This window comes from Phyllobates terribilis, unplaced genomic scaffold, assembly GCF_046119375.1.
Source record: "Phyllobates terribilis strain yellow unplaced genomic scaffold, ASM4611937v1 Scaffold_1__5_contigs__length_1240528914, whole genome shotgun sequence".
Taxonomy (NCBI): domain Eukaryota; kingdom Metazoa; phylum Chordata; class Amphibia; order Anura; family Dendrobatidae; genus Phyllobates; species Phyllobates terribilis.
In genome coordinates, this window is record NW_027362761.1 from 296,519,721 (window position 1) to 296,539,073 (window position 19,353).

General features: G+C 39.7%; 1 protein-coding gene across 1 annotated transcript in view; it reads right to left on the reverse strand.

Moving 5' to 3' along the window:
- The window catches only part of SCARF2 (scavenger receptor class F member 2), a 281,439-nt gene that overhangs the window by 101,443 nt on the left and 160,643 nt on the right, over positions 1-19,353 (reverse strand). The window contains exons 8-9 of the mRNA XM_073673292.1: positions 10,528-10,642; positions 8,654-8,775 (exon numbers count right to left, since the gene is read on the reverse strand). Coding sequence (XP_073529393.1) covers positions 8,654-8,775; positions 10,528-10,642 — 237 coding nt within the window. The remainder of the gene's footprint in view (positions 1-8,653; positions 8,776-10,527; positions 10,643-19,353) is intronic.

Sequence of the window (19,353 nt, forward strand, 5' to 3'; positions counted from 1 at the left end):
GACTTTGTCCATTTAATTTGGGACTGCTCCATTATTAGGTCCTTCTGGCAGGAAGTTACCTCCCTATTATCCTCTTTAATCTCCATTCCAATTCCATGTGATCCTCTGATTTGCCTTTTTGGGGTAATGGAGGATGATGCCTTGGACAACTATATTAAGATTTTTTTGAGCGAAACCTTGTTTCTGGCCAGGAAATTATTGGCTTTGAGATGGATGGGTAACACACAGCCAACACTGCGTTCCTGGATTGCTCTGGTTAACTAAGTAATTCCATTTGAAAAGATCATATACCAAAGTAGAGGCTGTCCATTAAAATTCTCCAAAATATGGGACTATTGGAATTCTTCATGTCTTACAATCTCTACTTAGGCAAAAGGTTTGAGCTTGAAAGTGAATATGCAAGAGATATGTGTATGAATAGTAAATCACGTGTCACGGATGACAAATGTTACTCATGGAGGCAGACATCTAGATCCTTATACATTATGATGTGAGATATTTTAAGCATGGAAAAGACAGCATAAGTTTGATAAGTTGTGGTTAAAAGTTTCAAGTTTGGATTGTATCCTAATCAAGAAAATATTCTATTTTCCATCTTTTTCTCTGCATATAATTTCAGAAGATGGGACATTCCAAGACAAGGAAACTATATATATGTATGTGGTAATCCATTTGACATGTTTACTTTTATATGTCATTCTATATGTCATTCTTGATGTATATCTATGTTGATGTGCTATCTTTGGATGTTTTCCGACACCAAATCTAATGTATAATTGCTTATAAAATTGTTTAATAAACAAATCAAGTTTAAAAAAAAAATGAGTGCTTAGTTCATTATGGCACTAACAATAAAAAAGTTACAGCTCCTTTGCTATGCACCTGCCTGGTGCTGGATTCTTTTTTTGCCATTTTGGTTTCTTGGACGCCACACACTTTGAGCACTGACACAAGTAAAGATGGTGATTTGAGGTTTGGTGAGCTATCTCTTCCTTTTTGTAATAACTTAATAATATAGAATCAGTTAATCCAATTTTGAAAATATAGTTTGACTACCAGGGGCGTACATAGAAATCAAGGGTCCCCATAGCAAAAGTTCTAATTGCCCTCCCACAGTATGATACCCCCATGGTGAATTCCTCTACATTAGCCTCCAGATGCACAGTATAATGACCCTACTGTATCCCACCTCAATTCCCCAGGCAAAGTATGGTGACCCCTTCACAGTATGATCCCCCAACTGTGACCCCACACAGCCCACCATGCAGTATAATGGGCCTACATAGAGTATAATTGCCTCACACTGCATAATGGCCCACACTAGTCCTCCAAACAGTAAGATGGACCTCACACAAACCTTCACACTGTATAATTGCTTGCACACAGTATAATGGCCCCCCACATAGCCCTCAAAATATTATAATGGTCCCACATACCCTTTCATATAGTATAATGCACCTCCCATGGTCCTCCATACAATATAATGCACCACCATGGTCCTCCATACAATATAATGCATCCCCATGGTCCTCCATACAATATAATGCACCCTTATGATCCTCCATACAATATAACGCACCCCAATGGTCCTCCATACAATATAATGCACCCCCATGGTCCTCCATACAATATAATGCACCCCATGGTCCTTCATACATTATAATGCTCCCCCATACAATATAATGCATCCGAATGAATTGAATTTATCCTTTACTATTGAAGCAAAAAAGAAAGAAATTTCCTTTTTAGATTTGAAATTAAAGGGTAATATTAATAACCATAAGGTGGAATGCAACCTTTTTCGTAAAAAAATAGCTGGCAATTCTATATTGCACACCTCGAGCCAGCACCCTAAACATGTTATTAGCAACATACCCACAGGAGAGTTCATAAGGGCACGCAGGTGTTGTACTGATGCCGTCAAATATGAACAGGAATGTCAAATCATTGAAGAGAGGCTAATAAATCAAGGGTATGATACTAAAACCATAGAAACATCAAAAGATAAAGCTAATAGTAAAACCAGGGATCAATATTTAGCAAAGTTCCAAAAATGCAAATAGAATAAATAAATTCCCGAAAAAAGTGATATTCTCAACCACATATAACAAAAATTATTATAATGTTATTGGTATTGTACGGAAATACTTACCATTGCTTTATACCCCGATAGTACTCTAAAGGAAATTTTGAAAAATGGATGCCAATTTGTTCCAAAGAGGTAAAGCACAGTGGGGAACATTATTTCCCCTAGTGAATTAAGAAATAACGAACATAGAAAGAGGGGGAATTCTTGGCTGTCCACAAAAGGCTCATTTAGGTGTGGACAAAGGCAATGTGGCTTGTGTCCGTATATGATCAATAACAACAAATCGGTAATCAATAATGAGGGACAAATATACCATCTAGTGACATTTATGAACTGCGGCAGTAATCATTGTGTTTATGTGATTTTCTGTACACAGTGTAATAAACAGTATGTTGGGTCCACAAGCCGCACTTCGAGAAAACGTTTGTCAGAACACATATACGATGTCCTAAATCCCACTACCCGTAGCTTGTCAGGAGCCTCCAGGCATCTTTTGCATGAACATGGAGGTAATATCGGCTGCTTACGTGTAAGTGCATTGGAAACTGTCCCTATATCTCATCGTGGTAGGGACAGGGTTAAATTATTACGGAAAAAAGAAGCACAGTGGATTTTGAAATTAAATACTAGATATCCAACAGGTTTAAATATGAGAAATTAATTAATGTATTTGTATTAATATTCTGGTTATTTCCACCTGCACTATTTTACACTAGCTGATTTCCTGCTATATTCATTATAACTATCTGTTTCTAGGTCAATATTATGTGACTTATATTTAGCGAGTTATATTTATGGAGTTTGTAATTGTTTGGCACAGTCAGTTTATTTAGGGTTAAAACTGAGTTTTCTGAGACTCTGGACTTAATAATTGAGCTCCTGAACAGGTGATGTCGGTGGGCAGCTACTTTCTCCATATGCCTTAAAAGTTTTTCCATTTCAACATTGTATTATGCTATGAATAAGGATCTACGTATCCGAAACGCGTAAGCCTCTGTACGCTTTTATTTGCACCGTGGTCTCATGGTTTTAATTTTTTCAAAATAAAGGCTAATTTTTAAGTCACTTTCACGAGTTGCTGGATAACTACCTCTTCATCACTGCCTAATGTCTCCCAGACGGGGATCTTTACAATCCGAGCACCGTGCCTCATGAGAAAGTGGACCGAGCAGGCTCACCCAGGTGAGCTGAAATATTTTTTCTACATTAATATAATGCATGCCCATGGTCCTCCATACAATATAATGCACCCCCATGGTCCTCCATACAATATAATGCACCCCCATGCTCCGCCATACAATATAATGCACCCCCATAGTCCTCCATACAATATAATGCACCCCCATCATCCTCCACACAATATAATGCACTCCCCATAGTCCTCCATACAGTATAATGCAGCCCCCATAGAATATAATGCAACCCCCATAGAGTATAGTGCAGCCCCCATAGAGTATAGTGCAGCCCCAATAGAGCTTAATGCAGCCCCCATAGGGCATAGTACAGCCCCCATAGGGCATAATACAGCCCCAATAGGGCATATTGCAGCCCCCATGGGGTAAAATGCAGCCACAGTTCTCCAGTAATATGGGCACCACGTGCTCACTGATTTAAAAAAATAAATAAATACAATACTCATTGCTCCTCGTTCCCCCGCTGCTTCGGTCACTGCAGCGCATCCCCTCAGCTCCACTAGTTGACCCAGTGTGGCGCGATGAAGAGACGCCATTGCGCCCGCTGCGTCAGACGTCAGAATGATGGGAGAGGGAGTGTCATATGATGCTCCCATCTCCATCATTGCTTTCAACTGTTCCGGCATCTGCCAAACTCAATTACAATGGATGACAAGTTACCTTGTATGTGAATTGGCACAGTATTGTACATATTAGACTGGTAGGTGCAAGGCTTTATTATAGGGAATGAGGGCAGCACGACTGTGCACTTCTATAGGTTTTATGTGAAAGGACAAGTAAGCTTTAAGAGTCATGCGTTGTCCTTTCAGTCAATATCATAAATAATACTAGCTCTTAACGTGCTCCTCTGAAGCCTGCTCCTAGTGCTGCTGGAAGAGGCATCAGGACAGTAAATAAATAGGCAGTACTTCCCCTGTGGTAGATCTCCAGAACATTGCTACAATGTCAGGTATTTTTCAGATATGGTGGTGGTAAAATACTCTGGTCCAGAATATTTCTTTACTGTACATTGTGATCCTTCTGAAAGTCAATTATGTTTCTTCATCAAAATAAACATGATGATCTACAGTGTGATCTACCTGTGATCCACCCTGGTGTAATATAAAGTTTATCTGCCTTCAAGAAATGCTGACATCTGACTGACATTTTAGATTCACCTCATGTTCACTGGTGAGCTACAATAACCATGAAAGACCTCCACCAAAAAAATCAACAAACCCCACACCAAAGCCTTGTTAAATAAACCCCTTAGACCTACACACATTGATAAAACAACTGCCCAAGAGAACATGTAGAAGGCATCAATTAAGCGAATACTCTTAAAGAGAAGCTTTCATTGGATTTTCTTTATTTATACTGAGTACTTCCTTCAATTGCTCCACTGATTCTTGAACTGTGTTTCTTTTTTTTCTGTGCCCCTCCATTGCAAAGTTATGGCCCCCAGTAATAAAAAGCACTCAATATGCAAATTCTCCCTTAAACCAACTAGTCGGTCATACACCACAGTGAGTGGGAGTTTGCTTTTTCTTTTCTATGACTTTGGCCATTTAAAACACAGCTACGTCATAGACGGTAAAAAACAAATGCCCACAGAAAAGGTCACAGCTGCAGCCTGACTCGGGGTATTCTCCTGATATGAGATTTGTCTCACATGACCATGCTGAGATCTCCACATTTGTCACATCCTTTCCTGATATTGGAGCAGCGGATCCACATGAGAGCAACAGAGCTGGAGCACTGGAAAGCAACCGAACTGGATCACAGGAGCACAGGAGAGCAGCACCGGTATACAGGAGAACAACAGAGCAGGAGCTCCAGAGTACAGGACAACAGCAGAGTTGGAGAGCCAGAGGACAGGAGAGCAACAGAACTGGATCACCGGAGCACTGGAGAGCAGCAGAGCTGGAGAGCCGAAGAACACGAGAGAAGCAGAGCTGGAGCACCAGAGAGCAAAAAAGCTGAAGCACAAAACCACAGGAAAACAGCAAGGCTAGAGCACTGATGCACAGGAGAGCAACAGAGCACAGGAGAGCTGGAGCAGCAGACCACAGCAGAGCTGGAGATCTGGAGCACAGTAGAGAAGCAGAGCTCAATAGTCAGACCTCTTGATCCGATTTTGTCGTAGACGATGGCCTGTGTTGCTTTCCTCATTTGCTCCAGCATTGCTACTCTCCTGTGCTCTAATAGCTGGAAGGGATGTGGCTACTGCAGAGTTCTGTGTGTTCACTTGAGACAAATCTCATCTCAGGAGAACATGCTGAGCCAGAGAATGTGCATATTAGGCGCTCTTTATTACCAAGGGGCATAACTTTGGAATGAATGAGCATAGAAAAAAGAAAAACTGTTCCAGAATGAGTGGAGCAGCTCCAATTTAAAGACATACTCAGTTAAACATTACAATTTAAATAAAAAAATCCAGTAAAAACTTCCCTTTAAAAGAAAGTGTATTATAAGATAACATTCTTCACATCACATAAAACAATGACAGATGCTCTTTATGAAAAACTTTATGTGTAAGTTATAGGAAGATATATGTGTTTTAATTTCTGGAACATATGGGACTTGAAATAAAAATAAATCTTCAGTTGTGAAATGTGAAAGCAGATGGCACAGCAAAATCTACAGTACAATAACGAAAATGTTCTAAATAAGACTTTACGTATATAAGAACATCAGATTATTTCAAACTTTTGTAGTTTGTACTTCTCTTCCACTGTATTTTGACTTAAAAGGACTTCTCCACTACTAGACAACCCCTTCTTAAATGCCCCAGATAAAATAAAAAGACAAATACTCACCCCCCAGACCAGACTCTCGGATTAGCTGCAGCCTTCACATTTCCATCAGACAGAACTATTCCACCTGACAAAACTGTGAATGCTGCAGCTGATCAGCAACCACTGATAGGCTGCATCGCTCTTGTGACATAACAATGTCACGTGATCGTCAGGTACACACAGTCGGTCCCGGAGGTTTTATTTTGGGGTTTTATCTGGTGCACGTCATCATTTCAGAAGGGGTTATCCACCAATGCCTAAAAATGCCACAAAGGTATAATAGCCAGTTTAATAAATAAAACACTTTAATTTTATTAAATACGCCATATATTTCTCAAAATACAGTAAAGGGAGAAAAAGGTGGGCTAATAAGATGTACATTTTATTTAAATACATCCAATTGTGGAAATTATTATTATTCCAAGATTTATTGATCAAAATTAACTTTCGTTTGCGGGAAAACCCTTTAAAGTGCCCCCTCTTAAGGGGAACCAGCTACTAGATTTTTAGTGTCTAATCTTGCTGCATGATGTTATATCTGTTCTTAACAATATCCCAAACATACCCTTGTTAAAATCATCCATTTTTCATTCTGGCAAAAAAATAGTTTTATATCCGCTTACACTATGTAAAAACAGTATGCCAGGAGTTATGGTGGAGGTTCTGGAGCAGTGTCCTGTCTCTTAGCATACCCACCCGATTTTCTTTGATTGATATTCTACTGGACACTTGACATCACCAATTACCGTAGATGTTAATGAAGATGGAGGGGGCGAGGTAAGAGTCAAGACACTGACTCTTCAACTCTCGAACACCACCCTCATGAGTGCAGGTATGCTCTGTATGCTCTTTACCATGGTATAAGGCCACATGCACACATTCAGTATTTGATCAGCATTTTATCACATGTATTTGTAAGCCAAAACCAGGAGTGGGTGATAAATCCAGAAGTGGTGACGGGTTTCTATTATACCTTTTCTCTGATTGTTCCACTCCTGGTTTTGGCTGACACATACTGAGGTAAAATACTGACCAAATATTCAACATGTGCACATGGCCTTAAGGCCCCGTCACACTTAGCGACGCTACAGCGATCCCGACAACAATACGACCTGTCAGGGATCGTTGCTGCGTCGCTATGTGATCGCTGGTGAGCTGTCAAACAGGCAGGCTCACCAGCGATCAGGGGAGCAGCGACATCGTGGAAAGAATCTTTCCACGATGTCCTGCTCCTGGTTACCAGCCTGCTGAAGGCAGGAGCAGGCTGGTAACCATGATAAACTGCGGGTTACTAGGGGCACACGTGCCCCTAGTAACCCGCTGTTTATCATGGTTACGAGCCTGCTACGGTGAGCGGGAGGTTACCGCTCACGGTAGCAGAGTGGTAACCATGATAAACTGCGGGTTACTAAGTGCGCGTGTGCCCCTAGTAACCCGATGTTTATCATGGTTACCAGCCTGATCGCTGCTCCCGCTGGTCACACACAGCGATGTGTGCTGACCAGCAGGAGGGCAAACACCAAAAAATGTTCCAGGACATTCTGCAGCGATCAGCGACCTCACAGCAGGGGCCTGATCGCTGCAAAGTGTCACACATAGCGACATCGCTGGTGAGGTCGCTGTTGCCTCACCAAAACCTTGACTCAGCAGCGACTCCGCTATGTGAGACGGGGGCTTTAGGCTACGTTTCCATGATGAGCTTTTGGTGAGTGTTTGATTTTCTCCACCTATTAAGTAAATAAGGTTACTTGAATTTTTTTTCTTTGAGTTTTTTAAGACGCGTACAAAGCTTTAGATGATATCTGCTGCACTAAAAACGCACATGACTGTTTCACAAAAGTTTTGTCAAAGTAAAATACCAGAAAGTATAAAAAAAACAAAACAGTTTTATTTAAGACATGACACACAACCGCAGCATCAAAAACGCATGTAAAAAAAAACACACACAAAAATGCAATGAAAAATGCAAGTAATCTAATAGGTGAAGAAAATCTGCAATATTTGAAACTCGCTAAATACTCATCGAGGGAACTTAACCCCAGGGGGAAAACGTAAAGTGGAAGATTTTAACAAGGGTTTGTTTAGAAAGGGTTCTTTACAGTTAGGGCAGTCAGACTGCGGAATGCCGACCACAAGAGGTAGTAATGGCCGAGACTATTACAGTTTTCAAAGAAGGGCTGGATGATTTCCTCTATACACATAACATTGTGGTTTATAGTTAAATTAGTGAAAAAATTTACAATTGGTGGAGAAAGGTTGAACTTGATGGACCTAGGTCTTTTATCAACCTGTGTAATTATGTAAAACGGCATTTGAGCATTTTTTGCTCACTATGTTTTACCTGTAGGAAATAACAGGTTACAAAGTAGAAATCCTGATGACAGGTTCACTACAGAGACTAATCCAGCTCCTCCTTTGCTTGTTCTGCTGACCTAACCTCTGTCGTCCGTGTCCTAATAATTACAAAATGCCATAGTATATCCTGCTACTTCTACCATCCTCTTAGTAAAATATTCTCCATGTTATTAGAACAATGCTCAATTCCACAGTTCCACTAGATTAACAGCTTGAGAAATCACTATAAATAATCTTACCCACAACTTTTGGTAGTTTCTGTCTGCGTAAGGGAATTCGAGGGAGCTTCATGCTGATTCGACTAAAACGCCCACAGAAGCGTCGAGGGGGTTTCTTGTTTGTTATCTGCTCCTGATTTCCACTGTAAAGGAGAATAACATATTCATGTTATTATTACATACCGCAGTAACTAATCACTAAAAATATTTTTGATTTTTTTTTTTACTGGAACATTCTTTTTGGCACATAATTATTTCTAGGACATGTTAGTAACCATACACTTCATTACCAATGAGCTACACCTTAAAGGGGCATTCCCTTCTCTAAGATTCTCTCCCAATATGTAGTAGGTGTAATAATAATAATATTAGCATATACCTCCAATTAGTAATGGAGTATAGTTCTTCTGATTAGCTATGTCACTTACCCCATGTGCAGTGCATTGCATTAGTTTAGGTATCTATGGTTACGACCACTCTTATAGTGACAGTTAGCTGCAGAGGTCGTGACCATGGATACCTAAGCTACTGAAATGCCCTGCGCATTGGGTAAGCAACATAGCGAATCAGAAGAACTATACTACATTTCTAATTGGAGGTATTTGCTAATATTATTATTACAACTATTACATATTGGGATAAGATCTTGGAGATGGGAATATCCCTTTATGTATATACTGGCGTAACTCATGATCCTGAGTTCTAGGTTTGTAGGAGGGCTCCTTGGATATTATACTAGTATTTTCTTATGTGGTAGGGAAGGATTTAGGCCCTTCCAATGATCCCCTCCTCTTCACTCACTATAGACACGACCCTGATTACATATGAATGTACTGTGCATACTATAATGCCATCTTTTCTTTACCTTAGTATCAAATACAATTTATGGTATACTGGTCGATAGACAGGAATAATTAGGCTACATCATATGATTATCTTAGTATTATATTTATATGTGCTATTTGAGCATCTCATTCCAAAATCATGAACATATCTATGGAGTTGGTCCCCTCTGGCTGATATAATGCCATTCCACTAGTTTTTGGAATATGCCTGCATGGGATTTGTCTAGGCACTGACTCACAACCATTGTTACAATTCATCACCATTTCTTGGCTCGGGGAGAAGTACTTTGTGTAGGTCACACCAAACTTGGCACACCACTTTTATAGACTTTCTCCAAAATTAAAAGCCCAAAACTCACTAAAATTCCATTCATTTCTAAATGTCTAGACATGGAAACATAGAATATATTTTGTTAGTTATATGTGTGAATTATGTCTGTATCTATGAATATAATTATTAACAGGGTTAGACTGTCCCATCATAGTAAGAGAGGATCCTCTGGTTGGCACAGGCTTTAACACAGTAAATGATCTCAAGCAGAAGACAACCTCGCAATGTGGATCTGACTAGAGATGAGCGAATAGCTTCATATAAACTTTCCTTACCCTCCAGGATACCAGGCTTGGCTTATGATTAGCCAGGCTGGTGAGATGTCACCTGTGCAATGCATGATGCACAGATGTTGTCACACCAGGCCGACAAATCAAACTTTGGAATAGGGAACCTGAATGCTCAGGGAACTTCACACCTGGACCGTGGATTTGGGTTTCACAAAGCAATTAGCTCATCTCTAGTGCTGACTTTGGAAACGATCACCATTAGGGTTTCTAGGATCTACTGTATGTCAGACTTTGATGATATTTCCTATGTGAACAATTATAACAGCAAAGTTTAAAATACAACATAAACTAAGTGTGCACTTCTTTATATAGACCCCAGTCCGGCAATATTGATGATCAATGGACTGTCTTTGCAATAGTACACAGTGTATTTTTTACAAAAAAAAAAGTCATGGTCATTAGAACTAAATATTTAAAGTATAAACTTACTCAGCTGCTTCCTTCTTCCGGCAGACACAGCAGCAACATAACAATGAAAGCAGGAGAATTAGCAGAACTATAACAAGTACTCCGGCTCCTATTACTCCCATACGCTGATTGGCTTCTGTAATATAGAGAAAATTATTGAAGGTATTATGGATAATCCGAATGACCCAATATCATCCTTTTATACAGCTTTCTAATTAGTGAAAGATGAAATGACGTCCATTAAATATAAGTACTAAACCATGAAACTAAGAAATTGCAGTTTAATGGCACCAGAACAAAGGTACAGAACATAGAAAGTGGAATACAGTAGTATACAGTGTGTAAGAATTGGTATCATTTACATTAAAACCTTTCATCAATTTTTTCATGTTGAAATGGACATACAATGTAATAGTGGCTGCAATGGGGAATAGCTCATGTTTTTTTCCTTTTTTTTTTTTTTTTTTAAATTTTGCCTCTCTGTTATGGAGATATTAGCAATCAAAATATTGACATACAATCAGTTAACTTATTTTTTTTAAGTCCAAGTGGGTGTTGCTAGTTACTTTTCACTTGGGGGTGGTGTATTACTTCTCCCTGTATGAGTTGCCCAATCATAAGCAGGCAACATCCTAGAGAGAGAACACTCCCCACCATAGCTTGGGTTTCTCAGTATGTGAGATGTTATACAGCACTGATCTTCTGGTCTCACTTCCTGCATGATTAGAAAGTGCTGGGTACAGAGAAGATGACTCACACCTTGTAGATAAGGCTGATGTGTAGCTGTGTCACACTGCACACCATTCTATCAGCTCTCCTCCTCTCATAACACTGTCAGCTCTGCTGGACTGCCCATCCCCCCTAACTGCCTGTCCAGAGGTGAGAGCTCAACTTGTGAGCTCAAGATGAACAATGCAATAGATCCCAATCAGATAAGCTGATGATACACTACACACTGAAATTCATAATTGTACCTATAGACCATAAATGGAATATCGGTCTGTGGCCATAAGTCAGTTGACAGGAGCTCAAAGACAGATAAGAATTAGAGACTCTCCTCACTGACGGATTCTTAGCTAACTCATTCTGCGGCCAACAATAAACAGAGGCTATAAAAGCCAAACGGTGCCAAATTTTTAATGAAATTCAATTACAAAAATGATTTTTAGCCAAAAATACATTCATTTAAGTAGAAAAAAAATCTTTTTAACACTACCACTTTACAACTATTGTCATTGCAGGTTTGCGGTAGTCTGAAGTCACAGAAGTTGCCATGGCTAAAATGGAGACTGAAGTAGTTGGTAAAAGAGAAAGAATGTCTTGGCTGAATCTAGCTATTGACATCATACAAGGGTCTCTGCCATGTCCATGCCTGTAACACACACTAGATTATACTGTCTTCCAGTAAGTTAAGGATCAGTAAATAGCGTTTTATGGCCGTGTCAGCTCATGTAAATCCCTAGCGGTTCTAGTATCTGAAATTTTGAGATACAGGTAGAATGTAAAATCCAAGGTAACGTGAGGAAAAATGCAGAGCATCTTAAGTCATTTGTTTAAAAAAAAGTTATAAGTTCATTCTGTAGATTTAAAGTTTTCTAAAGTGTGACCTTGCGGACTCTGTAATGACCACTTGCCTCACGTCCCCTGCCACCACCACCCTTTGTGTCATACACAAGCCATCTGCAAAACCAAAGCACTACTTTGAATGCAGTCCAAACAGTTTTCACTCCCTGATGCATCTTTCTCTTTTTTGTTGATTCTCAGTATAGAGCCCGCCAAGAAAGAAAAAAAAGAGAGAGACATGTATACAAAGTGAATGAGATATAGATGGGCAGAATTGTCAGCCAGCAGCATATGGCAAGAAGACATTTGGGTCATGTTGTTTGGGAAAATGTGCACTAAATGCAAATCTGCATACTTTATATACCAGGATGAAATGAAAAAAACACAAGCTCCCTGTAGAACATCTGCTTATGTAATATGTGAAAAAAACACCCAGTGTCAAGAATTTTTTAATATTGTCAGATTTGTTACTATTCAGTGTTCTTATGCTGGATTATTTATCATTACATTTTCTACATGGGGTTTCATGGAAATTGCCAATTTCTGGTGAATATTTTGCACATTTGGTGATCTGTATGCAAGCACACAATATCTCTGAAGCTGCATAATACATATTCACTGTGCTGCCCTTTGGTTAACTCCTAATATTACATTTCTGGACCTGCTGGGCTATCAAACAGATATAACATATAAGTGGTCCTGAAATCACTCCCATACCAGACATATTAGTGATACCATACTCAGGAGAGACTCGTGTAGGTTCATTTCATAGATGATATACAGTCCATCTATACAAAGTTATGTCCCTCATGCAGTCGCATTGCCCTATGTTGTTACAATATGTTTCTATTCTATTCTCTCTGTTCTGTCTTCTCTTTTCAGGTGTTCTCCAGCTTGACTGTCAGCTGAGACCAGAATCATCAATGCACCACTGGCCTGAACTGTGCAGTCTCCAATGCTGCTATGTGACACAGCTTTGCCTCTGTAGCATCAAAGAAATGCAGAGCCACTGAAGCTGGCCAGGAACGGGAGCTAACAGCAAACTCCAATGGCGACCCTGGTCAGCTTCAGTGCAGTTCTTACGAGCTCAATAGAAAAGAGCTTATAAACATTGAGTTACAACTGCAGTGGTGGCCGGTCTCCTAGGCAATGAGCTATAAACAAAAAATACTATTTATCAGAGGTACAGTGCATCATTTTAAAGGGAATCTGTCAGTATGATAAACCTTACTAACTCCTACACCGTCTATATGAGCATGGAGGTAATGGGAAGATTCCGTTTAATAAAAAGTGGAAAGATGCTTCTTTTACAATCACTAACCATTTATACCCGTCTTTTAAATTGGCCCTGTCAGCACGATTTTGGATTATAAAGTAAAGACATGGCAATAAGAGTGAATTAATTATGTTAAATTGATACCTTTTTTAGAGAAATCTGTGTTGTAATTGTTCAGTAATCACATGTTGAAGTTATATCCTAATGAGACACAATGCAGCAAGGCAGGATAGTGCACTTGATCTTCTCCTGCCTGTCTGAGTATTATCCGCCCCCCATCTGCCTCTAGTTTTTGACGGACAGGTCATTATTTTTTCAGTGATTTGCCTCCTCTGGCTGAAATCTCACGCAGGCGCCATTATTGATGGGGATGGATCATGCACAGATTGATCTCTCTGCTTAATGACATTTTTTAGAAGAGATTGCCCTTCGAAATGATGGCGCCTACTTGTTCAAAATGGGGCATCGGTAGGAAATCTTTAATTAAAAAAAGCTAAACTTGTGTGGTGCGCCTAGATCATTGTCAGACTATCGTGACAGGAGAGTGGTCATGGACAAGTGAGTGTGAGGAACCGGCTTCCCCTTTACAGTTCGAGTCACATGTGCAGCGAATTGGCCGTGACTGTGACTCCCCTCCTGCTCCAGCAGCCTATCTCTACTGTTCCCCAGGGCTTTTGTTTGCAGGGATGCCGCTGCCTGTCTACAACATATGACCGCTGCAGCCAATCACTAGCCTCAGTGGTTATGCCAAAGTAGATGGTGCTAGAGAAGCATGTATTATCGAAGAGTAAGTAATACTTGGTCTGTTATTATTAAATAGTCACTTCATTTCAACAAACTTTAGATGACTCAATAGTATAAACAAATACAGTATATAAGATACTTTGTAATATATTTTATCAGAGAAATCTGATTATTTCTCCACTAATCAGGCAGATCTTCTCCTCCCATCTCATTATTCGTACTGAAACATAGATAAAATCTGACAAAACAAAAAGTTTTGCCAGGTTACTGAGAGATTAGCTCACAGCTGCCTATTGCATCTCTGTTGAGGATATGCATGAAGAGGAGAGAGGAGTAGAGTGAGACATTGCCGAGTGACAGATGGTGTTGTTGCTGTCTAGTATTTTATCTCACCCCAGTTTTGGATTCACAGCCACACTGCTCAGTAAAGCTGTATAATGTCTTCCTTGCTGCTGTTGCTTCTGAACATGTGCTACATAGTGACAGGACAGCTAGAATCTCTCATAGAATCATAGAATGGTAGAGTTGGAGAGGACCTCCTGGGTCATCTGGTCCAACCCCCTGCTCAAAGCATGTCTGTCTACTGTGTATGAGAGACATCCATCACAGCAGCTAGTCACCACTGACTAGCTCAGATGACTGAAAATAAGATATAGAATATGCAAAGGAGAAAACGGTTGAAAAATTACTGATATAAGCCATATGTCCAGAAATAGTGTTAAAAATATTCTAGGATTGCTTCTTGTTTAAAATCAACAACCCCCTTTAATCTGCAATATTGCAGATTCTCCTGTAGCATTTCATCCACATGCAGAATACTTTTTACTTATATAGAAATAAACATATGGAGCAAATTTTACAGGGAATCTGTCAGTAGATTTTCACCCCCCAAACTTTGTGTATGTAGCACTTTCAAAGTCAAGTCTTGCAATACCTTTACATGGCCAGTCCATTCCTCCTTACTTTAAGAGAAATCAGTGTTTGAATTGGTATGTAAATGTTTATAGTAGATCTGAAGCCACTGTCACTGCAGCTCTATTCCTTGCCCAGCGCCATCTCCTCCTCTTTCCTGTGTAACTTCAGGCAAAGGAGCCATCAGTTAAAGGGAATCTGTCACCATATTTGACCTATCTACACTATTAATATGGGCATACAGGTTATACTGTAGACCGCTGAAACAAGTCCTCACTGTATGTCTCATATCAGATGTCTTGTTATTGAGAAACCATCTTTTATCACTTTATATAAATGACCTCTTCCAGGCTTTGGGGAGAATGCTTCCTGGAAAATAACTCTGCCTCCAGAGCTTATATTACATGAAGGGGAAGTTACCAGTGTGAGACAAGTAACTAACACAGAACAGGAGAAATTAACTTTGTCTTTTTGCAAACACTTTTTGCTTCTCTCTGAGCTGTGCTGTATTTCAACAATATTGCAGGCCCGTCTGCCTGTGAACTGGAAGCTGAAGTGGAGAGGAACCTGCAGATGTGTCAGGTATAACAACACACAGCTCTGCAGTGAGATCAGGAGAGCAGAGAGCCGCCATCACACATCACACTGGTAACTTCCTTTCATGTAAAATAAGCTCTGGAGGCAGAGTTATCTTCCAGGCAGCGTCCTCCCCATAACCTGGAAGAGCTCATTTACATAAAGTGATAAAAAATTACTTATCAAAAAGACATCTGATATGAGACATACAGGTATCACTCTTTTCAGCTGTCTATAACCTGTATGCCCCTATTAATTGTTTATATAGGTCAAATGTGGTGACATATTCCCTTTAAGCAAGAGGAGGTAGCACTGGGAATAGAACTGGAGTGACAGGGGTTTCAAATCTACAGACTCATTTGCATATCAAACGCTGGTTTCTAAGTAACAGAGGAATGGACTGGCCATGTAAAGTCATTGCTGGACTTGTCTTTGAAAGAGCTACATGCACAAATCTGCAGAATGTCAATTTCATCCCTTTCAATAAATCCATAGTAATTGCGCATCAACATAAAGATGTAACACATGGATATTGTTGCGGACTTGCAGATTTGTAGGTTTGCAATCTGAGGCATTAAATTTTGTCCTAAGCGGACCTTCGCTTGTATTACTCATTAGGCAATGTTTCACAATAGGCAAACTAAGAAAATGAAAATGTTTTATGACAACAAGCGTTTCTGGAAATTCCATTCAGATGTTGTCTGCTTTGTATAATGTTACATTTTATTGTGCTGTGTGGGTGTTTTACCTCTGGGAAATGCAACTTGCAAGCATTCTGATACTCATCTACACTAGCATTCTGCATCCTTTAAAGTTGTATTTTGTAATAATCTTTTAATTCCATTCAATGTCAAAGGAGCAAAGTAACATCTCACTGCCCGAATTAAAACATGGGGAGAAATGAGCAGAATGTTCAGCATAAACCATGTCATTTGTGAAGAGGCCCACAGCTCTATTCTTAGCTGTATGTGCTTGCCTTGTGAAACGTGGGAAATTGGCTGCTTACACATGGGAGGTGGAGGGGTTCTTAATGGTTTCATTCTGGTGAATGTTTCACAATGTGTTTATTTCACTTCATGAATGATTTCAGGAATTTTGTTCAGAATGGATTAAAGGGAACTTGCCACCTTGAACATGTCTGATTGCAGGAACCATGATATAGAGCAGGAAGAGCTGAGCAGATTGATGTATAATTTTGTAAGAAAGATTGTGTATAACGTATCATTTATTCAATGCTCACTCTCTGCTTAGGAGTCCAGTGGGCGGTTTCTGTATGCTCAAACAGAGAAGGCTGTAAATAATTAATTAGGACCACCCACTGAACCCCTAGCCGAAGAATAAGCAATGATTTAAATTAAAGAGGTTGTCCACTACTATACATAATGCCCCCATCGATTTAAAGAGTGGAATGAAGTGTTTTTTGTAATTACTTTGTATTGTCATTCTTGCCTATAACTGACCACTCACAGGCATCATGTCAGAGCCGGGTCACATCGGCTGATGTCACATAGAGTTGCGGCTGCAGCCAGGCGTGACCCAGTGACATGCACCCCCCTGATTAATGGGCTGTGGGTGGGGTTTCACCGCACATCACAGCCCAGCATCCACCACGCGCTTTCCCTCTCCTCTGCATTCATTGGGAAAGCACGCAGTGGATGCTAGTCTGTGACGTGCAGTGAAAAGCCACCCACAGCCCATCAATCAGGGGGGTGCCCATCACTGGGTCACGCCTGGCTGCAGCCACAACTCGATGTGACATCAGCCGATGTGACCCGGCTACAGCCGGCTCTGACATGATGCCTGTGAGTAGTCAGTGATAGGCAAGAATGACAATACAAAGTAATTACAAAAAACACTTCATGGACTCTGACAGTCAGTTATTCCATGGACATGTTGGATATTTTTCAGTGAGGGGAATGACCTGTCAATCTGGTTGTCAGAAAATAATACTTAAAATAGAATGTTGTGATAGATGTGGTCTCCTCTGAATTGCCGGTTTCAATAAGTTGTGGGGTTTTTTTGCCCCCCCCACCTCCTTTTCCTTCCCATTCTCTTTCTTTCTGTCCTCATTTCTTCTTTGTATTCCTCTAGCACACACATACCTATTTGGTTCATGTAAGAGCTTATATTAATACCTCATCAAACTGGTTATACTTATATTATAATGTTTAACAATAACTTAATATTACCAACCATCAACTTTTTTATTGTTATTATTGAACGCAATTGGAATGTTCTATTTTCATATCAATGTTGTTAACCCCTTCATGACATATGACGTATACATACGTCATATGTCGCCTCCCTCCCTTTGATGCGGGCTCCGGTGCTGAGCCCACATCGTTTCATGCACATGACAGCTGATCTGATCATTATTAAGGAATATTAATGAATAGAAAGGGTGAGAGCTCTCTATCTATTTCTTGTAATCAATCTATTCCATTTTCTGCACACACTAATTCTCCAAATGTGTACAATGCCTCTCTAACTGAGCTCTGAGGTCCTCTCTCTTCTCACCTTTTTCCATTAAATGGCTACAGCATTTCTTTCTTGGACTTTTATAGCGGCTATTATTCTCCTCTGAACTACAGTCTCTCATAGATGAGGTAACTGCAAGGCACTATGCGGAAGCCCGGCAAGCCAAGCCTGATGTCATGTGATCCTTCTCTGCATTATGATTTCTGTAACAAGGTGACAGCCAATTTATGTGATTCATGAAATGAATCACAAATTATTCAAAATCGCAAACTTCGAAGAACTTTGAAAAATTTGTGCTGAATATATGGCAGAAAAATTGTGAAAACGAATGCAGAACTGTTCTAACAACTCAAATATGACCATGATACACAGCTAAAAGCGAACAATTCAGTCTTGTTTCAAACGTTCCAAATAAATTAGTTTAACAATTGTTCCCCAAATATGACATCAACACCCAGGCTCTATCCCAAAAACACTTTCTCCTCGATCAACTATTATACCATTATAAAACACTCTTAAAACATTAACAAGTCTATAGCAGAAAGTGTTTGCCCTGTGATCAAATAAAAAATGACTTTCTGCATACTTTAAGACCCATCAAAATGTACTGTACTAAGGATTACGGTAACGAGTATTTCTAATGTCCAATAAATCAACCTTTTAATTGGCAAATCTTACTCTTTTCCACACTCTTTTCAATAACAGACTTACAATTTCAGCCAAGCAAGTCGAGCCAAGAAACAATGTCCCGGGAGGAACAAATAAAATGCTTGTTATGTTGCCTGCTGGATAAAACACTTCCTCCCTCTAATGCTGGAACAGTTCTGCAAAGTGTAAAAAAAACCTGTGCATGAGTGGTCAGGGTTGTGTGCGTGGATGGGACGCTGCGTACATCCGGAGTGTGTAATGCCGGCTGCTTTTACACCTGGTTCAGCTGCTACATTAAATGTGCACCTCTGTGAAATAAGTGATCCACAATTTCTTATTGACCCACATGACCAGTGTGATGATCCCCCTATTCTGGATGAAAAAAAATTGTATATAAAATGAAAATTTAAGTGAACTACACAAAATATTGATGAGTTTAGAGTAGAACTGAATACATTTTTCAGACTGATGCTTTTAAAATGTATCTAAAAACTAACAATAATTGTAGGACTAACCAGAATGATATAATAGAATACAGTGGGTACGGAAAATATTCAGACCCCTTTAAATTTTTCACTCTTTGTTTCATTGCAGCCATTTGGTAAATTCTAAAAAGTTCATTTTTTTTCTCATTAAAGTACACTCTGCAC